This window comes from Lutra lutra, chromosome 4 (assembly GCF_902655055.1).
Source record: "Lutra lutra chromosome 4, mLutLut1.2, whole genome shotgun sequence".
Classification (NCBI taxonomy): Eukaryota; Metazoa; Chordata; class Mammalia; order Carnivora; family Mustelidae; genus Lutra; species Lutra lutra.
In genome coordinates this window covers 30,911,940-30,934,141 of record NC_062281.1, presented here as the reverse complement: position 1 = coordinate 30,934,141, position 22,202 = coordinate 30,911,940, and the positions used below count along the sequence as shown (strand labels likewise).

Genomic DNA, 22,202 nt, shown 5'->3' with positions numbered 1-22,202 from the left:
TGTTTAAATATTTTTAGGCTTCTCTAACAACTTCAAATACTGCTGTTTAACATTCCTTCTCAAAACTTGCAATGGCTTATGTATCCCTAACTAAAGTTTTTAAGCTTTATGCTACCAAAATCATGCATTTCCAATATATACTATTGCAACAATCCCATTAGACTAGGGACTATTGAAAACTATGACCTAAAATTTAAAATTATATTTTTTGTAGTATGGTCTAAGTTACACATAGCTCTTTAGAAGCTTCATTATGTTTCAACCAAAAAATAATAATAATAAAGGACATATTCAGAGGTTTTAGGACTCAGTGTTTCATACTTACAACTGAACAATTTTTGGATGACATAGAAAACCAGCACTACTAAGTTAAAAGAAGACCCAGGAGTAGAAATCTTTGTAAAACCTACTGGAATGGGGTTAAGTCAAGATTGTCCTTATTAGTTAGGAGAATTAGCAGAGAGTGAAATTCAACTATGTCAAGGGCAGAATAGGAGCCAAAGGCAGAAAATAAGAACTATGTTGAGAATATAGTGGCCTTTCAAATAGCACAGTGGTTAGCAGATCTGGAGTAAGAATCTTGGCTCACTTACTATCATAGGACTGTGGGCAAGTCAGCAAAACTCTCTGCCTCAGTATCATCATCTATAAGAAGAGATAACATTAGTTCCTATCTCAGAGTTGTTGAGAGAATTCAGAAGGGTTGACAAAAGCAATGATTTCAATATAGTTTCTACTGTGTAATTAGTCATCAAAGAATGTGAGCTATCATGAGTGTAGACATTTACCAACTAGGACAGTCCAAGATGGTGGATGAAAGGAAGCACAAACAAGATACAATACTCCATGGTAGTGGATAGGTAGGTATATATGTATATATAATCATTTAAATAAATTTTTATGTATGTGCACTACTCAAATGAAAGATATTACCCAAACACCAACACCTGTAGTCAATATAATGGCTTTAGCCTTGTTGAGGTCATGCACCTAAAGAAATGGAATATAATTATTCATTGGTTACCTACATAGAAAGTGATCTACTTCAAACATTAGGAACCAGGACTTAGCAAAACAGAGCTCCAAATGTAATTTTGACCTTAGTAGGGGAAATTACATCCTCTCTGTGCCCTACTCCCTTCAGCAACAGAGAGGAGGGAGAAAATACTAGACCTAACCATATCAGATGATTGTTTGGAGTACCAAATTTAAGATGAGAACAAAAAGAACAGGTGAAAAGTACCACATAAAAACTGTATTGCTCCCTAAAGCTAAATAAACCCACCCAAAATATTGTTATACTGGGTATCACAAAATATTCACCGGATATTGCTTGAAAAGTGCAGTGCCCCTTTTTAAGTACAATGAAAATGTTCAATTTTTGAAGTACACTAGGGTGGTCTATCATAGCCATTAGGGTAATGACCACAAGGGCAGTAAAATTCTCACCTTGGTTGTAATTTTAATCAAGTTGCAATTAGGTAGGATGAATGGAATCCAGCCAGAAATTTGCATATTGTTTTTCAAGTGGCTCTAAGACTTCTATCTTATATGTCAAAGTGTCCTTTATTTCAACTTTGGAACATACATATACTATCAAAAATACCTCTTTTCTCCCAACTCATTTTACAGTGTTGCAACAGTTCATTTTTTAAAAATACCCCAAACTCAAATTTGTGAAATATGTTAGTAGATGCACTGTAATAACCGAATGTTTAAGAATTGTATCTTGCCAAGGGAAAAAAAAAAAAGCCACAACTATATCTTGCCCACCCACACACACACACACAAAAAAAATATGAAGAAACACTGAGGTTTGTGTATAAAATCATGTGGTCAAACAATGAGGAACTATAAAAATGTTGGCTCCATTTTTCGTATATTCAAGTAATGCATATTTGAAGCCATTCTCAAGATAACTGAAATTAAAACATAGACACATTTGCCTTGAATACAAAACTAGGTGTTTAAAGGGACTTTTTTACCCACTTAAAGCAGATCAGAGGGGAGGGCAATTACCTCAAAATAAAATAGGGAAGGAATGTGATAACAGTTTAAAAAAAATCATAAAGCCAATTAATGTCTCCTATCAAATTTTATTTTCCTACCAAGCAGCAGATTGCTCATCTTGGTTACTCTTTGTGCTTTTCCTTTTTTTTGGAAGCTTGTCAACCTTTCATATGAAGGTAGAACCAGAGCAGCTTAATAAACTTCAGACATGGGACTTTGCTGAATTTCTCCAAATACTGGAAAATGCATCTCTCTCCACCCAACGAAATAGGAGAGTATATGGAAACTAATACAGGTCTTGCTTGCCACTCAACCCTCATGCAAGGAAGACAAGAACAATCTCTTAATCCCTTCACACTCCCAACTGGCAAACTTTTCCTCTAAAGGGCCAGGTAGTGAGTATTTTAGGTCTTGTGGGCCATGCCATCTCTGATAAGCTTGATTTGAGAGCCCAAGATCCTTCTCAAACCCTTGATTTGAGAGCCCAAGATCCTTTTGAGCAGAAGAATTTTCTACTATCCTCCTACTTTCCTTCTACTTTCTTCTATCCTTCTAATTCCCTAGTCTCATCCCCAGGGGCACCTGTACACTGGCCAGGGTAAAGTTTCCTCCAAACTCCCCATGTCCTCCCAGCATACAGATACCTGAGACAACAAGGGCCATGTCCCTCTTTGGGAAAGAAACCAGCTTAAGAGAATGCTCTCTCAAAAAGTGTCAAATTAAAGTGAGGACCTACCCCCCACCCCATTCGAAAAAGAAATTCTGTAGTTTAATAATATGTTTGGTTAATTTATTTTCCACAAGAAGCAGCATGGTATGGTTAAAGAAACATAACTAAGTGAAATAAATCAGACAGAGAAAGGCAAATATTGCATAATCTCACTTACATGTGGCATCTAAAAAAAGAGAGAGAGAGAGAGAGAAGAAGAAGAAGAAAGAAAAAAAACTCAGGAAAAAAAAAAAAACAGGTTTGTGATCCCGAGGCTGAAGGTAGGGTGAGGGGGGAATTGACAGAAGGTGGTCAAAACATACAAACCTCCAGTTGTAGGATAAGTGAGTACTAGGGATATAAGTTCCAACAAGATGAACTATCATCAGTACTGTTTCTTGGTGTATTTGAAAGGTGTTAAGAGAATAAATACCAAAGATCTCACATCTCATTTCTTTTATTCTTTGTATTTAAGTGAGATGATGGATATAACAAAATGTACTGTGGTAACTGTCTCATAAAATATGTAAGTATAATTATGCTATACACTTAAACATCCATAGTGCTATATGTCAATTATAGTTCAATAAAAATGGGTTAAAACAAACAAACAAACAAACAAAAAAAAACAAAAAGAAACACAGGTGTTAGCATCAGAGAAAATCCTAGATCTCATTCTTAGGTCTGCTTAGGTGTCCTTGGGTAGGTTTCTGATGCTCTCTGAGCTTGTTTCTTCAGTGATAAATTTGACTAACTACATCACAGCGTTGTCGAGAGAGCATTAGAAGAGCCATTCCCACCAGGAATTTGAGGAGAGGAGCTGGTCTGGATCAGCAAAAAGCTGGTCATTTTTGGAGACGGTTGTAGAATCATCGAATATTAGAGCAATGACCTCACAGCCTCCCTTACTTTTTACAGATAAGGACACTGGTACTCAGAGAATATGAGCTTCACTCAATGTCAGAGTATGTCAGGACACCTGACTGGTGTCTAGCCCAGGAGCCAGCTGTGGACAGAGAAAGCTGAAGGATCTTCTCAGTCTGTGTAGTCACCATGATCCCTTGTCTCCTGCCCATAAACACTCCCCTGCTCTTCCTGTCAAAACATGGCCCCAGATCATGGTTTACAAAGCTTCAGTTCACGTGGAAGCCATATTTCAGTCAGAATCTTTATCAGCAAAGTCAAAACAAAAGAGAATTAGACTCTAAGATACCACACACAATTGTAAATTAGAGTATGAAATGCGCCAGGATACACAAAGTAATGGCAATCTCAAAGAAGAGCAAGTCACGAGAAAGTGGAGAAAGCAAAGATGGGAGCTGGGGGTGGGAGGGGATTCAGGATTACTGGAAGCCTCCAGTGTTTTCTATTCTATTGTGATCAGGTCAGCAGGGCACACAGATACAGGATTACTGATCACACTGATGATTAATGAGGGATGTGGGAAGGACACATACTTCCTCAAAATATCCTCATATGCTTAGGTGGTACTAAAACTTGACTTTTACTAAACACAAAGTGTCCTATTCGGTAATCAGCAACAGGTGGAGAAACATAATTATTACACTGTAGCAATTCTCAAAGTGGAGTTTCTGACCCAGCCCCTCAGCATCACCTGGGCACTTGTTGAAAACGGTAAGTTCTTGGGCAGCATCTCAGATCAGAGACTCGGGGCATAAGAGGTACCCCTCAGTGTTTTCACAGGTGTTAAACACCAAATGCCCCCTAACCTTTTGCTATCTAGCCATCCAGGTGGGGTGAAGACAGGAGAAAATAAAGCTAAGTTACACAATTTCCAAAATCTTTCAATTACTGTTCTCACCTAACTGCTAGCATGTCCCTTCTCTGACCCCTTTTATGAATCTGTAATACACCTGCCCTAATTGTCTCTTGTGCTTTAGCAGTACTTTGGGTAATAGTAATTTTAAAACACTATTGTCTGATTTTTTTTTTAGAATGCCTATATTTTTTATTTAAATTCAATTAGCCAACATATCCATGGTCTGATTCTCATAAGTTTCACCTGCAACCCAATTGGGTCTTCAGGGCATCCATAAGCATCTTCTAAGTAAAGACATTCTTATTTCTCATACAATCCCACCAATACAGATATCATAGCAACATATTTGTTGGTGGTCTGCATCTGTATAGATCTTTAAACACATATCATACAGACTTTATAGTTCTCAGAGTAATTATACACCTCCTTCTCTTAGTTCACAGTTGTTTAGATTTGATTAAAAATATTTTAAACATTTGTTAATTTTAAATACTGAGACCTTTTCCCAAATGCATCATTAAACTTCATGATTCAGAAATGGCAGGTGTTTCTAACAGCACTATGAATTTAACATGTAGTAATTCTTTAAAAGCACCTAAACACTGGTCTTGGAGTTCACAAATTAAGAGATGGTTATATTTAACTACGAGTTTTCTCATATGTTCAAAATTACTAGTTTTTAAGCCTATGTCATTTCAAAAACATGTCAACATTCTCTTAGCCTAGAACACATTTTTACAAACTGCCTAAATGAAGCAGAATCATAAAATACGGCAGAAAGAACTAAAAACAAAAGTAGCAAATTCTCTGGATTCTGAGCTCATTTCTGTAATGTTTTGTTTACAAATGGTTTTTGCAAATACACTGGCAACAAAAGTATATATTATTTTCTTATAAAAAATGAGCTGGTTCTTTTTCGGTCACTTCAGCTTCTTTCTGACCCTCTTCCTGGTAAATGAATAAATGAAGCCTTGACTGATGGGAGCCAGATGATACTTCACAGGTTGCTGATTCAACAAGCATTCTGTTCAAGGCTAGTTTTCCCGCTTAGGTTTTGGATTTTATGTTCTTCTCTTCAGTGACCTCTTTTCCTCAACTGTCCCTCTCTTGCTCCACCTCATCTGGCTCTTTTCCAATCCAGTCTTCTTCCATCTCTCTCTCTCTCTCTCTCACACACACAAACACTACAACTACACACACACACACGCTGATCTCCTAATCCAAGAGCCTTCTTGCTAGCATTAGAAACTTTCAACCAGTGCATCAATGAAGGAAAAGACGACGACTATCTACAATCATAGTGTCTGCTTGCCTAAGACTCCACATGCTCCCTCCAACCACAGCTATCAGGATAGTGCTCCAACAAAAACAATGAATTACTCCCATTCAGGTCAACAGTTCTATTGTTTAAACAGTCCAACTCTGACATTGACCCCTTGCTAGTTCTCAAGCCTTCCTGCTTCTTTCTTCTGGGATATCAGTCTCTGATTTTCTATTTTCCTGATGACTCTGCCATAGGCTGTTCTTTGCCTGCTCTTAAATGTCAACATTCTTCAGGCTTTAATCCTCAGCACTCCCCAACCCTCTCAGTTAATATCCTCTTCTTCTCGCCAAGGATTGAGATTAGACCTCCCTTGAGATCTTTGAACACTTACATCTAATTGCTCATTGGGTACCTTCCCTAGGACATCTCATACCACCTTGAGCTCAACATGTCCCCAAATCAACCATTCTCCACCATAATAGCCTTTCTCACCACCACATATGCCACTCCTCCTATATTCTGCACCTGGATAAATTTCACAGCACAGCTCCCAAGCCAAAATTGTAGGAGTAACCTCAATTTCTCCTTTCATCTTTATCCAACATCAAATTACCAAGTCCTATTGATTCTTCCTCACTCACTCTCTCCATCTCCCTGCTTCCACTATGACTATCTTTGACTATCTTCATTCATCCATTCATTCATTCAACAAATATGTGTTGAGCCCCACTGAGTGTCACACTATTCTGCATAGTATCAGCCTAAAGATGACAGCCCCAAATCCCTTTCCTCTTGGAGCTTACATTCTAGTGGGAGAGAAGGATAAAACAGAAGAAAAATATACAGTATATTAGTTACCCATAGTGCTAAGGAAAGAAGGGAGGGAAGGAGGGAGTGAGAGAAAGAGGAAAGGAAGAAGGAATAAAGAAGGAAGGAAAGAAATAGTGGGATAAGGAAAGTTAACATTTTAGACAAATCAGCCAGGGAAGGTCTGATGAGGAAAAAGCTCTTCTCATTTCATTTTTTTTAAAGATTTTTATTTATTTATTTGAGAGAGTGAGAGAGAGAGCAAGAGCAGGGGGAGTGGGAGAAGGAGAAGCAGACTCCCTGCTGAGCAGGCAGCCTGATGTGGAGCTCGATTCTGGGACTCTGGGATCATGACCTGAGCTGACAGCAGAGCCACCCAGGCACCCCTCATTTTTTTTTTTAACCTTGATCCCTCTTGCAACCTTCACTGCTGACTTCTCTTAAACTCTTCTTTAGTGCTACCAAAAGGAAAGTAGTTCCTGACTTTATCATTCCCTTTCTTGACATCCTTCCTGGACTACTTGTGGCTTCTGCAAGTTGAACCACCTCAACTTAGCACGTAAGGTCTGTTGTGCCCTGGTGGCCGTCACTGGGACTAGCGCAGTTTCTGGTTAAGGAGTGCAACAGGACTAACCCTTGGCTTTTGACTTAATGACGGATGACTGTTTCTGTGTCTCCATGCCTTCACGTGGGGCTTTTCTTTTCCTACCTATAATGCTTAATCCTAATAAATCTAAAAATTCTAAAAATTCTAAAAACACCCATGGGCTTCTAAATATCACCCAGCTTAGGTAACTTCATAAAATAAAAATCCCACAACCCACTTTGCACTCTTCTTTGAAAACTGAGAAAATGTATCTCTCACAGAGGATCTGGCACAGGATAAAAGTGAATTATAGCGCCCTTTATCACACACTACATTGAGTTAATTACCTGTCTGCTTCACTCGAGCAGGACTTCTCAACCTCAAGACTACCGACATTTTGGGCCAGATAGTTCTTGGTTGCAGGGGGCTGTTCTGTGCACTGTACAATGTGTAGTAGTATTTATAGCCTCTATCAACTAGATACTGGTAGCAGCCTTCAAGCTTTAATAACCAAAAACGTCTGCAAACTTTACCCAATGTCCCCCAAGGGAGAAATCAGGCCTGGCAGAGAATCACTGCTCTATACCACAAACAACCCAAGGGCGGAAACTAACTAGGACTCCTCATTATTGTATCTCCAGGTATCAAGTACAAAAGCCAGTACATAGTAGGTGTTTATTAAATGCACGTAAGAGCTATAATCCTGACTTCTAGTACCACAGAGTAGTTTTAATTCTTTTCACAATGTATGTAAAAGTATATATATTTTTATGGCTTCCTTCATTCAACATTACATTGTGAGATTTATCTATGTTGCTATATGTTGTGGTAGTTCATTTCCACTTTTTTTTTAATTCATGATGCTTTTTCCAATGTTCTATTATTTGGACATTTGGGTTATTTCCATTTTATAGTTGATATGGGCAATGTCATCATGAATACTCTTTTTTTTTTTAAGATTTATTTATTGGACAGAGAGAGATCACGAGTAGGCAGAGAGGCAGGCAGAGAGAGAGAAGGGGAAGCAGGCTCCCCACTGAGTAGAGAGCTCGATGCGGGGCTCGATCTCAGGATCCTGAGATCATGACCTGTGCGGAAGGCAGAGGCTTAACCCACTGAGCCACCCAGGTGCCCCAGGAATATTCTTTTATATTTGTTTTGGTTACAAGTCAAGATGGTAGTTTTGTTGGAGGAGGAGAGAGGGGAGTAACTAGAAAGGGAGAACACAAGTGTTCCTGGGGGGCTAACAGTCCTCTTGACCTGTATTAGTGATTGCCAGTGTGTGTTCACTTTGTGATAATTCACTGAACTCTCCATTTATCATCTTGAACATGGAGTTCTTGTGATTTTTCTTTTAAAGTTTTTTTCTTTTTTAATCAATAAGAATGAGACAGTTTTTTGAATAGAGGGGGGAAAAGCCAGCGATTCTGGTAAATACTGTACCATGCAAATATTCGTGTGAAAAATAAATGAACCCATCAAAGAAAAAGCATATTAAACAGAAAACGCATTTTTGTACTTTTTTGTCAATAGCACCCATTGTTAGTAAGATGCAAGGGAAAAGGTCTACTAGTTAAGATGCGACCTGTTACAACTTTCTAGAAGGCCACTTGACAACATATATATCCAAAGTTTACAAAATGTGTATTATGGTTACGTGTCAACCTATCTCAGAAAAGCTGGAAAATGTAATGCGTTTAAAGCTTTGCTTATTATGCAAATAAATCAGACAACTGTATAAAACTACATGTGTGTATGTGAGAGGGACTGTATGAGGATATTCTTCATATGACTGCTTATATTAGTGGAAAACTAAAGAAAAATTGTAATGGGTAATTAAATATATTAGGATATATCCATTCAGTAGGATATGTGCAGCCATATTTAATGACATTAACAAAATGTTCATAATCCAGTAAGTTAAAGCAAGTCACAAAACAGAACAATGATACATTTGTAAGGGGAGAAAGACATAAATACATATAGAAACAAATGGTTGGGAATAGAAGCCAAAATGTTAACCTTTGTAATCTTTGAGTGTTTTTTTTATTTTTGCCTTTGGCTTTTAAGGTCTATGTGCCAAGTTTTCTACATGGAATATTTATAACAAAGGAATAAAGGTTTTTCATGTAAATGATGTAAATGAGTTTGTCAATAAATGAGGAAAAAATATGAGAGAAATATCACCTAACAGAATCAGAGACTATGGCGGCTCTTACTGTCCATTCATGTATGTATTTTTCATAATATGCTTCAAACGGCTAATGAATTGGTTTTCACAAGCCTGTCTGATTTTTAAGCTCCACACTATGTGCACCAAGAAGCCAAACCTAGCCACTTCCTAGAGCAAGTCTTCCTTCAGAAGAAAGATGTTGTTTTGCAACTGAAATATTACTCCAATGATTAGAAAACAGATGAGCAAGTTTCATTTCTAGGAATTTTTGTCAAACTACTGTTGCTTGAGGTATAATTTTCTTCTCTACAATAGAACAAGAATCTCTTAAGAAAGTGAGTAGGATTTCAATTTCCAAGTCTGTGAGAGCTTTTCCAATTTAATTCTGCCTCCTTGCCTCTGAATAGAATACAAACAATGGGATATATACAAAGTACGGGGAGGGGGGCGTAGGGGGAAGCAAATCATTTGTATGAAAGAACCACAGCCATCCAAAGTCATACTGAGAATTAAATAATTTTCCATTTTCACTTTGATTCACAGGAGTCTTGTTAATAAGCCCTTCCTGCTTGTACCGGAGAAGTCGTGATTTCCTCTAAGTCAGTAAACTGCCAACATTGATTGTGTTCACTTACAGTAAGTATAACCAGAGCAAACCCATTCATTCTCACTTGTAAAGTCACTTTTCAAGGCTGATTTACAGTCACTGCTCTCCTTTCTAAGAAAATGGGTAAACTTAGCCAAAGATGGGTCTGTGAACCCTTGCCTGGACAGATCTCCAAAGACACTACGCAGTAATGTGGAGGCAACTACCCATACCAGTTTGCCTGGGACAGTCCCAGTTTACACCAGTGTCCCTGAATAGTTATTAATAGCCAACCCTTTGATTCATCAACATCCTAGGGTTGAGCAATGCATGATATAGCTAGCCTACCATCCATACACAGGACATATAATGTTAGGCTTAGAACTTGGAATAACTGCCTGGAGCCATCTACACTCTAACCTCCTCTTTCTTGTGCACAGATAGTGTGGAATAAAAAAATGCACCAAAGAGTCACGGACTCAGATCCCTTAACACACCCCCCTCAACCAGGTGGTCTAAAGCAATCTGAATAGAAATCCATTTCAAGTAGACCTAGCCTTCCATGAAAGTTAAAAAAAATTTTTTTTCAATTAAAAAAAAAGAAAGTTAAAAAATTATGGGAGACACTTTCCTAGATAGCTCCCAAATCACACAACTTAAGGATAAGGTACGTATTTGCAAAAATTAGCCAGCCTATTAATATATGTTGGAGTTCTGTCTCTGTAATTATTAATCCAATCAATTCCATGAGGACAAGTAGATCTGAATTTCCTCTGAGCCTATCTATTTCTATCTCTGCTGATGGCAAAACTACTATTCACCTTAAAACCTTAGGATCAAAGCTGATGCTCTCTCTTCACTCTCTGAAACTAGTTACTAAGACCCACCGATACTATTATTTAAAGCTCTGGAATTCATTACCCACAAACCTTTCATCAGAACACGATTTCTAACCTGCAGTTATTATAGGAGCCTTCCACTCTTTCCTTTCCTATCCTTCTCCAATTTACCTCCCCCACTGCTGCTACAATCATCCAGAACAAAGCAACCTCTGCAGTCCTCCCCTGCTCAAAACCTGTAGGTCTTAACCAGACTCCCTGGCCGAGCAGTCAAGACCTTTCTCAGTTCTCAGTTCCAACCACCCCTCTTACTAAGCACACACGACTCAATGGTTCTCATCCAAGGATAGTATTTCTCCTCTAGGAGGTGTTCGAAAATGTTTGAAGACATTTTTTCTTGTTTCAGTGACTTGCGGGCGCAAAGGACATTTCATAGGCAGGGACTGAGGACCCTAAGTGTTCAACAACGTAGATTAAATTGTCTTGTCAAAATACCATTAGCGCCTAGATGAGACTTCTTGCTCCCAATCACAGTATTTTTAGATATGTGTGGTTCCTTCTTTCTAGAATCTGTTAGTTCTACCTCCTTCCAAAATAATATTGTCTTTGGATGATTCCATTCAAACTCTCCTCTTATCTAAAGACTTTGGGTGATTTCATTACCATATACACAGTAGTAATGGGAGATGATTAACTTACTCCCATAACACACTGCTTGCCTGCTGACATAGCCTAGTGTACTGAATTAAGGTTAAACTTCTTACCCATTAGTCATTTCACTCCATGTCAATTTTTTTTTTCCTTATCCTCTCTAAGCCCTAACATTTAAGCTCCTTAAAGAAAGGGATGTTTCTATGGCATCTCACTTTTTTTTAAAACTCCAATTACGACTGTTAACCTACAAGTTGAGAATAATTCTAGAAATGATTTTTTAGATTAAAAGATAAAAATCATCCCTGCATGCCTATGAACAGAATGCTATTCCTTAATAACTTTTTTGTAGTTGTTAAACTTAGAGTTCCAAATACTCTAAGGTAAACTAAATATTTTAGTTACATCTTTTATTAGTAATGGTGCTTTACAGAACCCTGAATGTATGAAATTCTAGATTAAACTAAACAAGAGATTACAAACTCAGATTTAAAAAAAAATAAGGCAAAAGAGGCCACAGACTCTGTAGTGAAGTAGCAAGAATGTTCCCAATATAAGGATATTTAAATTCCTTGGGGATTTTTTTTGGGGGGGGGGTGCTACATATGCTTTACAAAGTTCTGCTAACAAGCTTGTGTTTGAGACGCTTGTTATGTGAAAAACACTTAAATAATATTTTTAAAAGTGTGTGTGCAATATACTTTTTTTTAAAGATTTTATTTATTTATTTGACAAAGAGAGATCACAAGTAGGCAGAGAGGCAGGCAGAGAGAGGGGGGGAAGCAAGGCTCCCTGCTGAGCAGAGAGCCCAATGCAGGGCTCCATCCCAAGACCCTGAGATCATGACCCAAGCCAAAGGCAGAGGCTTAACCCACTGAGCCACCCAGGTGCCCCTAAAAGTGTGGTGCAATATACTTCTAGACAAAAGATAAAAATGTTCTTATCCTACCCCACTGAAGTTTAAGCTTAGACTATTTCTGTAGCATATAAAAAAAACAACTTTTTTTCCCCACTCAAAATTTGAAACTTAGTTCCCCTAAGTTGCATAAACAGTAAATAATAGACAAAAATCAACTGCTCACTTGCACATCTGTTCATATCTGGGGCTCGGTGTCCATAGTACCCGGATGGACAGGAATGCAGGCACTCTCCATACTGGCGCATGCCTTCTCTCCGAAGAAAGAAGAACAACTTCTGTTGACATCGGCTGCACCCATTGTCCTTTGAACAAGACAAACAACCCTTGCAAATGGGATTTGATACATAACTAGCTGTAAGAGAAAAACACAAAACACATGTTCAAATAGGAGTACGATCAAGATGTCAGGTCAATATAACATGGTGAGAAAACAAGTGTCTCTTGTCCTACTCAAATCACATAGAAATGCTAAATATTCCCCCACTCCACCCCCCAATAAAGTTAATACACAACCAAACTTAGAAACAAAGAGGAAAGTCAGAGTTCGAGCTGAAACTGAATGGCTCACAGAGATGTTAGACCAGACAGAGGCAGATGGAATGGCAGGGTCTTATATCCAGACCAAGAAATATGCATATGAACACCAGACCCTTGGGTCTCTTCATGGAGACTGGAGTTGTGAGGGCTGTTTGCACATGAAATGAGTACTAGAAGCCTCCACCCCAATTTACCAGGGATGAAGATTTCAACCACAGATTAGGAGCATAGGGTGGATGAGCAGGTAGAGAGAAATTATAATCCATGAGACACAAGAAACCCAATTTGCAATACATCCAAGTATGAGATCCAAGTTCAAAGTATCAGTGTAGAATCAAATCATTAAATCAAGATTCTAACATAAAAACATCAATCCATGAAAACCCACAAAGAAAATAATATGAAACTACCCTAAAGAAATGTTCTACAACCCTGAGACGTGGAACTTACATGGAAAGCCACCTTCACATCAAAATGAACCAATCACAGGGAAAAGCAAACCTCCATGAGGAAGAATCACCAGCCTTAGAGAGACCGATCTCACACCTAAAGAGTCAGAAATAATAGAACAATCTGAAAGAGTCTTAAAAGTGATTATCTTCAGAATACTTAAAAGAGATAAAGAAAGGACTAGAAATCACAAGGGAAGAGGGGCAGTATCACCTAATGACTGTGCAATTAGAAAGAAATAAAAATTCCAAAACTGAAAAAAAAAATCTATGAACAATTGAATAGAAGAAAGGTACTTAACTAGAAAACAGGTTTAAATAACTGTAACACCAAACACAATAAAGATGAAAATGTGGAAAAGAAGCATGTAAAAAAAAAAATGAAAGTTTTAATACATGATTATTAAGTGCTACAGAGTAAAAAAAAAAAAAATAGCATGAGTAAGACATAAGACATAATATCCAAAGAGAGCATATAAGAGATATAATAGAGATCTAATCAGAAAGAGATGAATTCTTTAGATGAAAACTTCAGAGATCTGAGTAGATCAGTAAAGACAAGTCTGCATCTGAACACAGCATATTTGTACTAAAGAATGAAGACAAACCAGAGAGAAACAGATCACCTAGGAAGGAATTTTTATCTCTAGCAGACATCTCATCAGAAATAATGTCTGTCAGATGGTGGATATTACCTGCAACCTGTTAAGGGAAAATTATCAAACTATAATTCTATAAGTAACTAAATGATAAAGAAAGAGGGCAAAATAAAGATATTTCCAGCCAAAATAAAGGCAAGGAAATTATTAATCATTCACCAAAAGAATAAACTGCATATTCAGGGAAAATAAAATGGAACTCAAAGAAGTAGAATGTAATAAGCAACAGTGATCAAATATGAGAAATATGTTGGTATGCCTATGAAAAGTTATCAGTTTTTAAGAAGAATCAATTTCCAAAATTTAAAAATAATACATATTTTGTATTTAAGAGCAGTAACATGGAAGACTCAAGGAGGGAAAACAAAGGCAAAGAATTCAAAGTTTCTACATTTTGAGTGAGGAAGACCAATATAGATGAAACTTCCTTAAGTTACATGTACTTGTTAAAATTCTTGTTAGCAACCACAGAAACAGTAATGTATCACTTCTAAACCCATGACAACCACAGATGTAGTAAATGTATAAAATAGGAGTAGGAGGTAAACATCCAAATGTCTTTGACTAGGAGAATGGATAAATTATGGTGTATTTTAATGATAAAAGAATTAAACTACTGGCACATACCTGAAAAGGAATGAAACTTACAGACGTTATATTGAACAAAGGAAACCACACACACACACACACACACACACACACACACACACACACACACACACACACACACACTTTGTATAATTCTATTTAATTGATGTCGAGGACGTGTGAACCTTATCTGTGGTGACCGAAATTAGAACATTAAATGCCTCTGAGGGTTTGGGACTGACTGGAAAGGGGTACGCAGGAATTTTTGGCAGGTGTATTTGTTGCCTTAACAAATTACCACAATGTGGTGGCTTACACACCACGATTTCATTTTCTAAGTTCTGTGGACTGAAGTCTGAAATCAAGGTGTCTGCAGAGCCATGTGTCCTTTGATAGCCATAGGGAAGAAACCTTCTCTCTGGCCCCAAGTGTTCCTTACCTTGTGGGAGTGTATCTCCCATCTGACTCCATCTTCTCTATGTATCTCTGTGTGTCCTTTCTGCCTCTCATAAAGACACAGTCTTTGCATTTAGGGCTCACCTTAATCCAGTAGGATCTCCTATCCATCCTTACCTTAATTTCATTTGCAAAGCCCTATTTTCAAACAAGGTCATACTCTGAGGCTCCAAGTGGACATGAATGGAAACAGGTATAGGGTGTGCAGACCCCGGTTAACCCATTCTAGAAGGTGACAGAAATGCTCTAACCTTGACTAGATATTGGATATACAACATATATATATTCACAAAACTTACCAAGCCATGCGTTTCTTAAGTAATCTGCATAATTTACAAGCAAATTGTATCTGAATTAAAAAAAATGGGTAGGAAGGCCATACTCTAACTTCAGGATAATGTAATCGTTACTTGTAATTACATATCTTTCGAAGATTCCACAAATTGTATTGGATGCTCACCCTATGATATGCTTTACTCTTATGGCTTGTGTTTCATTTGAAATAACAGAAATATCCATTGGAAGTACAAGGTGGGATAATACTAAGTAAATGTTGAAACAGGTTCTGAAAATGGATATATGAGCCTTATGGAGTTTACTACATCTAATGATAAAAAGAGTAATTTCAAGAAAATACTGTTTCCAGCCCTGGCATAAAATTAATGATACAATCTGACATCCCAATATAATTTCTAAAGTATGAAATCTCATTTAACTTTTAGTTATATTTATGACCTTGCTTGGTATACTGATAACAAGATATATATTAAGTCACATGGACTTCATTTTATTAAGCTAACCCACAGAAGAAAGAAATTAGAGAATAGAAAACTCAGCAATTTATTGAAACACTTAGCTTTGAGGCCACATCCTATTTGCCCTCCATAGAATTTTTCTGCATATAAAATCAGTATCAAGCCCTAAGTATTCAGACTAGCAGCTACACAACAAAGAACACTGTATACCACAACTTTCCTTACAATGATTCAACCACTGATATATGTACAGCTACTGTAGCACATCTATATAGGTTTTAGTCCCACAAGATGCTCTCCCTGCTTCTCCTGGGCTCCCACCCACAACCCCGCTTTTTTGTAGGGAGATCCCAAAACAGGAGTTTGGCTCCTTTTCAAAAGTTAAAACAAAGAATCGCCAAGGCACTCAGACCCAGGAATTAGAGCCAAGACTGCTCTTTGATCTGGTCTTTAAGATCCACCTCTTGGTGGCACCTGGGTGGTTCAGTGGGTTAAAGCCTCTGCTTTCAGCTCAGGACATGATCCCAGCCAGGGTCCTGAGTTCAAGCCCTGCATTGGGCTCTGTGCTCAGCAGGGAGCTTGCTTCCTCCTCCTCCTCTCTCTCTCTGCTTGCCTTTCTGCCTCCTTGTGATCTCTGTCTGTCAAATAAATAAATAAAAATATATTTTAAAAATATTAAAAAAAAAAAGATCCACTTCTTCCTGGCTATCCCAGGACTCTGTTCTATCAAAAGTTCAATGGTTTTTACCTGCCTGCTGAATCCATTTCATGGACATTCTCCTGCTTGCAAACCTATTGATGCTTCCCAAAACAGTTCCTTATTTACTACCATATTTTCTAAAATCTGAAACTGTGAAGGAAAAAAAGAATCAATACAGATGAAAAAATACTTCCTCAGATAGGATTCCTAATAAAATTTTGGGAGACCACTTTCTAAACACGTATACATACATACATACATAACATAATTGGTATTTTTCACAACTGGCCATACTTTGAATGTATCATAACTTGCCCAATTTCTGTCAAGTGGTGAGCTTTAGTGTCAGTTCTATCTTCTGCCTCTATTTACTCCAACCACCCATTCCATTATCTTCAACACTACTTTTTCTGAAGACCACAACCAGTTTTCTAATCCTTAATTCAAGCCCTCATTCTTGGTTTCTGGTCCTCACAACTCCTGTACCCGGGGTCATTTCAGAATGTTTTATTCCTCCTCTGGCTTCCATGATAATGTCTCCTCCTATACTGTTAGTTCCAACTCTCACTTTTCTGCTTTCCACTAAATCCTCTCATAACTCAGGCCCTTATTTCTTCTCACTAAGGCAGTTATGATGCCCCCAATCCCTTACCCACCTCTCTCTTTTTCACTCCACACTCTGGTGTTGGGTTGATTTTACGGAGATTATGCTCATTGTAGGACTTCGGTTATAGTTTATTCTGACACGATAACATTGATTTATAAAGCATTTTCATTATCGATGAAAATAAGCCTATACTATTTATAATTGCCCCAGCTGCCTTCTAAAGAGGTTCTATGCTGACATTATTTTTGGTTCCCTGAGCAGGGTGTAAGGAATAGGTAAGTTTCAAAAACTGGGGTACAGCTCAACTTCTCTGTGTAAAAAAGGGGTAAAAACTGGAAAGAGGGTGGGTAGGGTGCAAAGACTTGGGTGAGAGGAAAAGAGCTGGAGTCCTTGGAAGCTGTATGATGGACAAAATGGCTTTGGCATGGAGGAGCAGTAGCTAGGGAAAACTCGTTTTAATATTTTCAGGGTTGTCTAAGAGCATAACCCACCTTAAAAACAAAGACCCTCTGGTATAATACTTGGGAAGCAACTGAGGTCTCTCATGAAAGAGCGAGTCTTAAAGAGGAGCAACCAGGGGCAAAGGTGAGGGCAGAGGTTGTTGGCTGGGGCTGCATCCGTGGGAGCCCCACAGGGCAGCACTCTCTGCAGCAGGTCAATGAAGGGTCGGCTGGCTGCCTTCTGCTCTTCAATTTAACTATAGATTTGAAGAATTCTATCGAGGTTATCCAAATCCCAAATTAGCTTCATCAGTAAAGACAGAATCTGGAAGAGTTACATACATAGCAGAATGGTTTAAAAAGGCTGTCTGTCATCATAAGTAAAAGCTGACGCTATATTTTAGTTCCAAAGTTAAACCAAGAGTTCTTTATCACCATAAATCACACCCTGTGGTCACAGGTATGGAGAAAAGAGAATTACAGAACTAAGAGGATCAACATAAGTTAAAGACTTTTTGTTTTGTTTTGATGTATCAGAAGCTAACTTTCATCTTGACCAGGAAGATTTCAGAGTCAACAAATTATGCTCCACATTTTTTTTAAAGGTTTTCTTAAAATCATTAAAAGCTAGGTCTTATTTACATGAACATTGACTGGCTTAATGGAAATGAATCAGGGAATACTTATCTTAGTCCACATCAGATATCTTTATAACCCTACAAATGAGGAATTCTCTTAAAGCAAAAATGATGTGAGCCACATCCAAACTAAGAGCTCTTCCCATCCCCCAAACTTCTCTAGCCATTAATAATTCTTGTCAACACTGAAGGACAAGAGCACATGTAATTTTTTTGCAATGTGAAGCTTCATGTCCCAAATCTCAAGTAGACTTTTAATTAACCACTGTCCAGTGTCAACTATGCTAGTGCTAAGTTGTAAATCAATAACTTGATTCAACATGAACTTCTTCATCCATTATATGATGACTATACCAAGCTCAGTATCTAAAGCCAGGCAAAAATGGACTTTTAAACATGACTATAGTAATTTATTTGGTTAGGATCTTAATAAGTTAAATGGCTCTGCCTATTGCTATGAGATCTAATTCAAGTGTGCAGGTGAATAAACAGATCTTAATTCCCAGCTTTGATGACCATGTTTATTTGCTCTCTCTGTAAGCTTCAACTTTTCCAACTCTAAAGTCTGCTGAGATCCAGAGCCTCATCATTCCAACCAAAACACTTTTTCTAAATCTAGACCCACCCAAAACTCTAAAGATTAAATATATCACATAAAACATTAAAAATCTTCAAAAGGTGTTGGCAGTAGTATCAACACAAATCTACACATACCTCCTTGACACAGAAAGGAACAAGTGGATATAGAGAACAAGAAAAATTATCAGGCAGAACCCAAGTAAGAATACCTATATTACTAACAAGCATATAGATTACAAACAGCATAAATATTATTTCTTAATTCTAATTATTTGTGTTCCTCTTAAATTGCAAAGTTTTTTATGAATCCTGGTATTTTAAGTTTGATCTTTTGTTAAATTAAATCCAGTTATCCACATTTTATCCCATAGTGCCTTTTATGTAGGTGTTGAATGCCCATCTGTTTCTAATATTCTCCTAACACTTTTAAAAAGTGTTCCCCTGTTTTGGGATTTAGCCCTTGCCAAGCAAGAAGAAATCTAAATTCCTTCTTGGTGAAGGCATCCATTCCTGACAAAAGGTACAAATTTTGAATTTTAAAATAATGGGACTAAACAATGGACTGTTGGCTCCCTAGTCTCACTCCGTATTTGCTGGTTAAGAGTTCAAAAGATTTCTAAAGATAAACAATTACTATCAACTTCATTGATCAAACTTATGGCACCAATAACGAGAAACCTGCCTGTTGTATTGTATACACATCTAGCTGGGCATAGATCCTCCCACTGGAGGCTTGGCAGCATTAGGAGAAAAATCCTTTAATCATGGGTACTATACCAAGCTCAAACCCAACTAAGCACTCAAGGTCATGAATTTAGGAGTTACAGAAGATTTCACCAAGATGAAAAAGGACTATCTCAGGGTACTTAGTTTTATGGTAAGTTGTGAATATTCATAGAAAATAACATCATGGAACATGTAATCTGATCTTTGATGTAAAGACAAGTAATTTTAAACCCTAGATGATTATAGTTCTCATGCCTTAGAAAGAAAACAGATGTTAAAATTAACAATGTGAATAAAGCTTAGACAGAGATAAATTTCTAAAATGTCCACTTAACATGAATTTATTCTAGAAAAGAATTTGAGAATAAAAGGCAAACTTCTACCCAAAATCCCTAAATTCTATAATTTCTAGAATTAAACCATATTTCTCAGAATATCTGTGTCTCTTATGACTTCAATAGATAACAACATTTTTAAGTAAAAGGCTTAAAAAATGAACTTCCTGAACTACTAGCTTTGGGAAATCCATATTAACTGGCTACCTAAAAGTTTGATAATTATTTGATAATTAATAATTCCATTTTACCCACCTAAAATAGGATAACTAAGAATGAAAGACTCACTAGGATTTTATCTCTACCAGTAATTCTTGGGAAAATAATATTTCTAAAAAGTTATAAGGCCACACCCAAATATGGAAATCATCTTTAGAGACGAGTATTTTAATGATGTTAGGATTAAAGGTCTTTAATGAGATGATCTTGTTTCTCTTACAAAAGTACGTATCTCACTGTACCAAAACTCAAGGCTACCAGGAGACTTTAAAATATGGAGGGAGAGAGCTAAATGGAGTCACAGATTTATATTAACACATAAAGTGCTAATAACTTGGGAAAAAAATGAAGAAAATGACCACAGTTATAATCTCATTACTCGCCAGTGCCACTGGAGCCACAATCCTCATAAATTGGGACCTCAGAAGTACATTTACTACCACAGTTAACTGTGGCCATAGTGTGGTTCACTGGGCAGGAATTTCCCTCCCCCCACCCCAATGGAGCAGGGAAGGAGAAAGCCCCTATGAGGCGTGTGTCATGCATGCTTTAAGTGGGACAACTAAGATGTCACAGGGAAGCCCAGAACAGTCAGTAAATGTGGGTCAAGGAAAGACGATGAACCAAGACACAGTTGCAAAATACATGTGGAGCCTTACATGTGTGTGTCTGAGAGCACAACAAACCTATCTGGAACTTCACAAGCCACAGACATCACTAGCAGTTAAAACAGTCTGCCCAAAGCAGAGGAGTGAGCTACTCAGGTAGAACAGAAAAATCCCAAAAGAATTAAATAGAATTTAAAAATTCTCCAAAAACATGTTTCCAAAATGGTCATGAATACCCTAAGTAAAAAGACAAGCCATACATATGGGGGGGGGCAGCTATGTATATATAGATTTGGATTAAAAAAAAAATCATAAGCCCTCGGTTTAGCATATGCAATTCCCCAAATGAAATATTTCCCATAATTGAAGCCAAGCCTATAAGAATTATTCCTTTTCAGGGAACCTGGATGGCTCAGATGGTTGGGCATCACCTTCAGCTCAGGTCATGATCTCTGGGTCCTAGGATTAAGCCCAACATGGAGCTCCCAGCTGGCTCACTGGGGAGCCTGCTTCTCCCTTTCCCTCTTCCTCTCCCCCTGCTTGTGTGCTCTCTCTCTCTCTCAAATGAATAAATAAAATCATTAAAAAAAAAAGAACTATTCCTTTTCACCCCCTAAAACTCTGACGCAAAAATCATAATGTATATCCCTATACTAGATGTTAATTCTGACAGATAATGGGGGTGTGTACAATTAAGGCCCAGAAGATACTCATCACAAAACTCAGCTACCACAGTGGACAGATACCACCCACCAGAATCACAAGCTCTTCAGCTTCCACTACTGCTAACGCCAAGAACTTAAATGAGTTGATGAAATCAGAGAAAAATAGAAGATGGTTTGAGATTGCTCATTTTTTCAAAGATACATGATGTTTTTGAAACAAGGGAAGAGTCATATGTTGTATAAAATAAGCCACCTGCTTGAATCTGTGAGAGGAAAAACAAAACAAAACCATACTGTATAAAATGATTCTCAGGCTAAAAGAAAAGCAAGCTTGAAGTTAGAATGTGTGTGATCCTATAAGCTCGAAACTGCTGTGTAGCACAGATTACTCGTGCCAAGTGTTGGCTTGGGCTTTCACGACATACTTAAGCAACTCCATGGAAATGCTGACAGACTGTTGGTGCTAATGGTAACTCCAACAAGAGATCTAACTATATACATTTATGAAGATTGTGAAACCACCACTCTTACAGGGTTCCATGTTTACATAAGAAGATAATGCAATCATTTAAATAGAGAAAAACAAACTGCTCACAAAGAGAGCCAGAATTTTATTCCATAAAGTACTTAAGTATATCTTATACTAACACTATTTCAAAATAGTTTTGCATACTTCATAAGTACTGTGAGTGCCATAGTATCTGACCTAATTGCCTGTAGAAAAATCTCCCCCACTCCGGCTATACATAAATTAAATTGTTTTTAAAAAGGGGAGGAGAGGTAGGATGAAGTCTATTCAATATATGTTCCCATTCTCATCGTATATGAGTAATCCCTCATATACTATTCTGCATCCTAGAATAGAAACTAGTTTGGTAACTTCTGCTTATTCCACTTTTAATTTAAAGCAATAATTG

The 22,202-nt window shown here is 37.6% G+C and overlaps 1 protein-coding gene across 1 annotated transcript in view; it reads right to left on the bottom strand.

Moving 5' to 3' along the window:
- Nucleotides 1-22,202, bottom strand: part of RSPO2 (R-spondin 2) — a 155,105-nt gene that overhangs the window by 57,229 nt on the left and 75,674 nt on the right. The window contains exon 3 of the mRNA XM_047728753.1: nt 12,488-12,676. Coding sequence (XP_047584709.1) covers nt 12,488-12,676 — 189 coding nt within the window. The remainder of the gene's footprint in view (nt 1-12,487; nt 12,677-22,202) is intronic.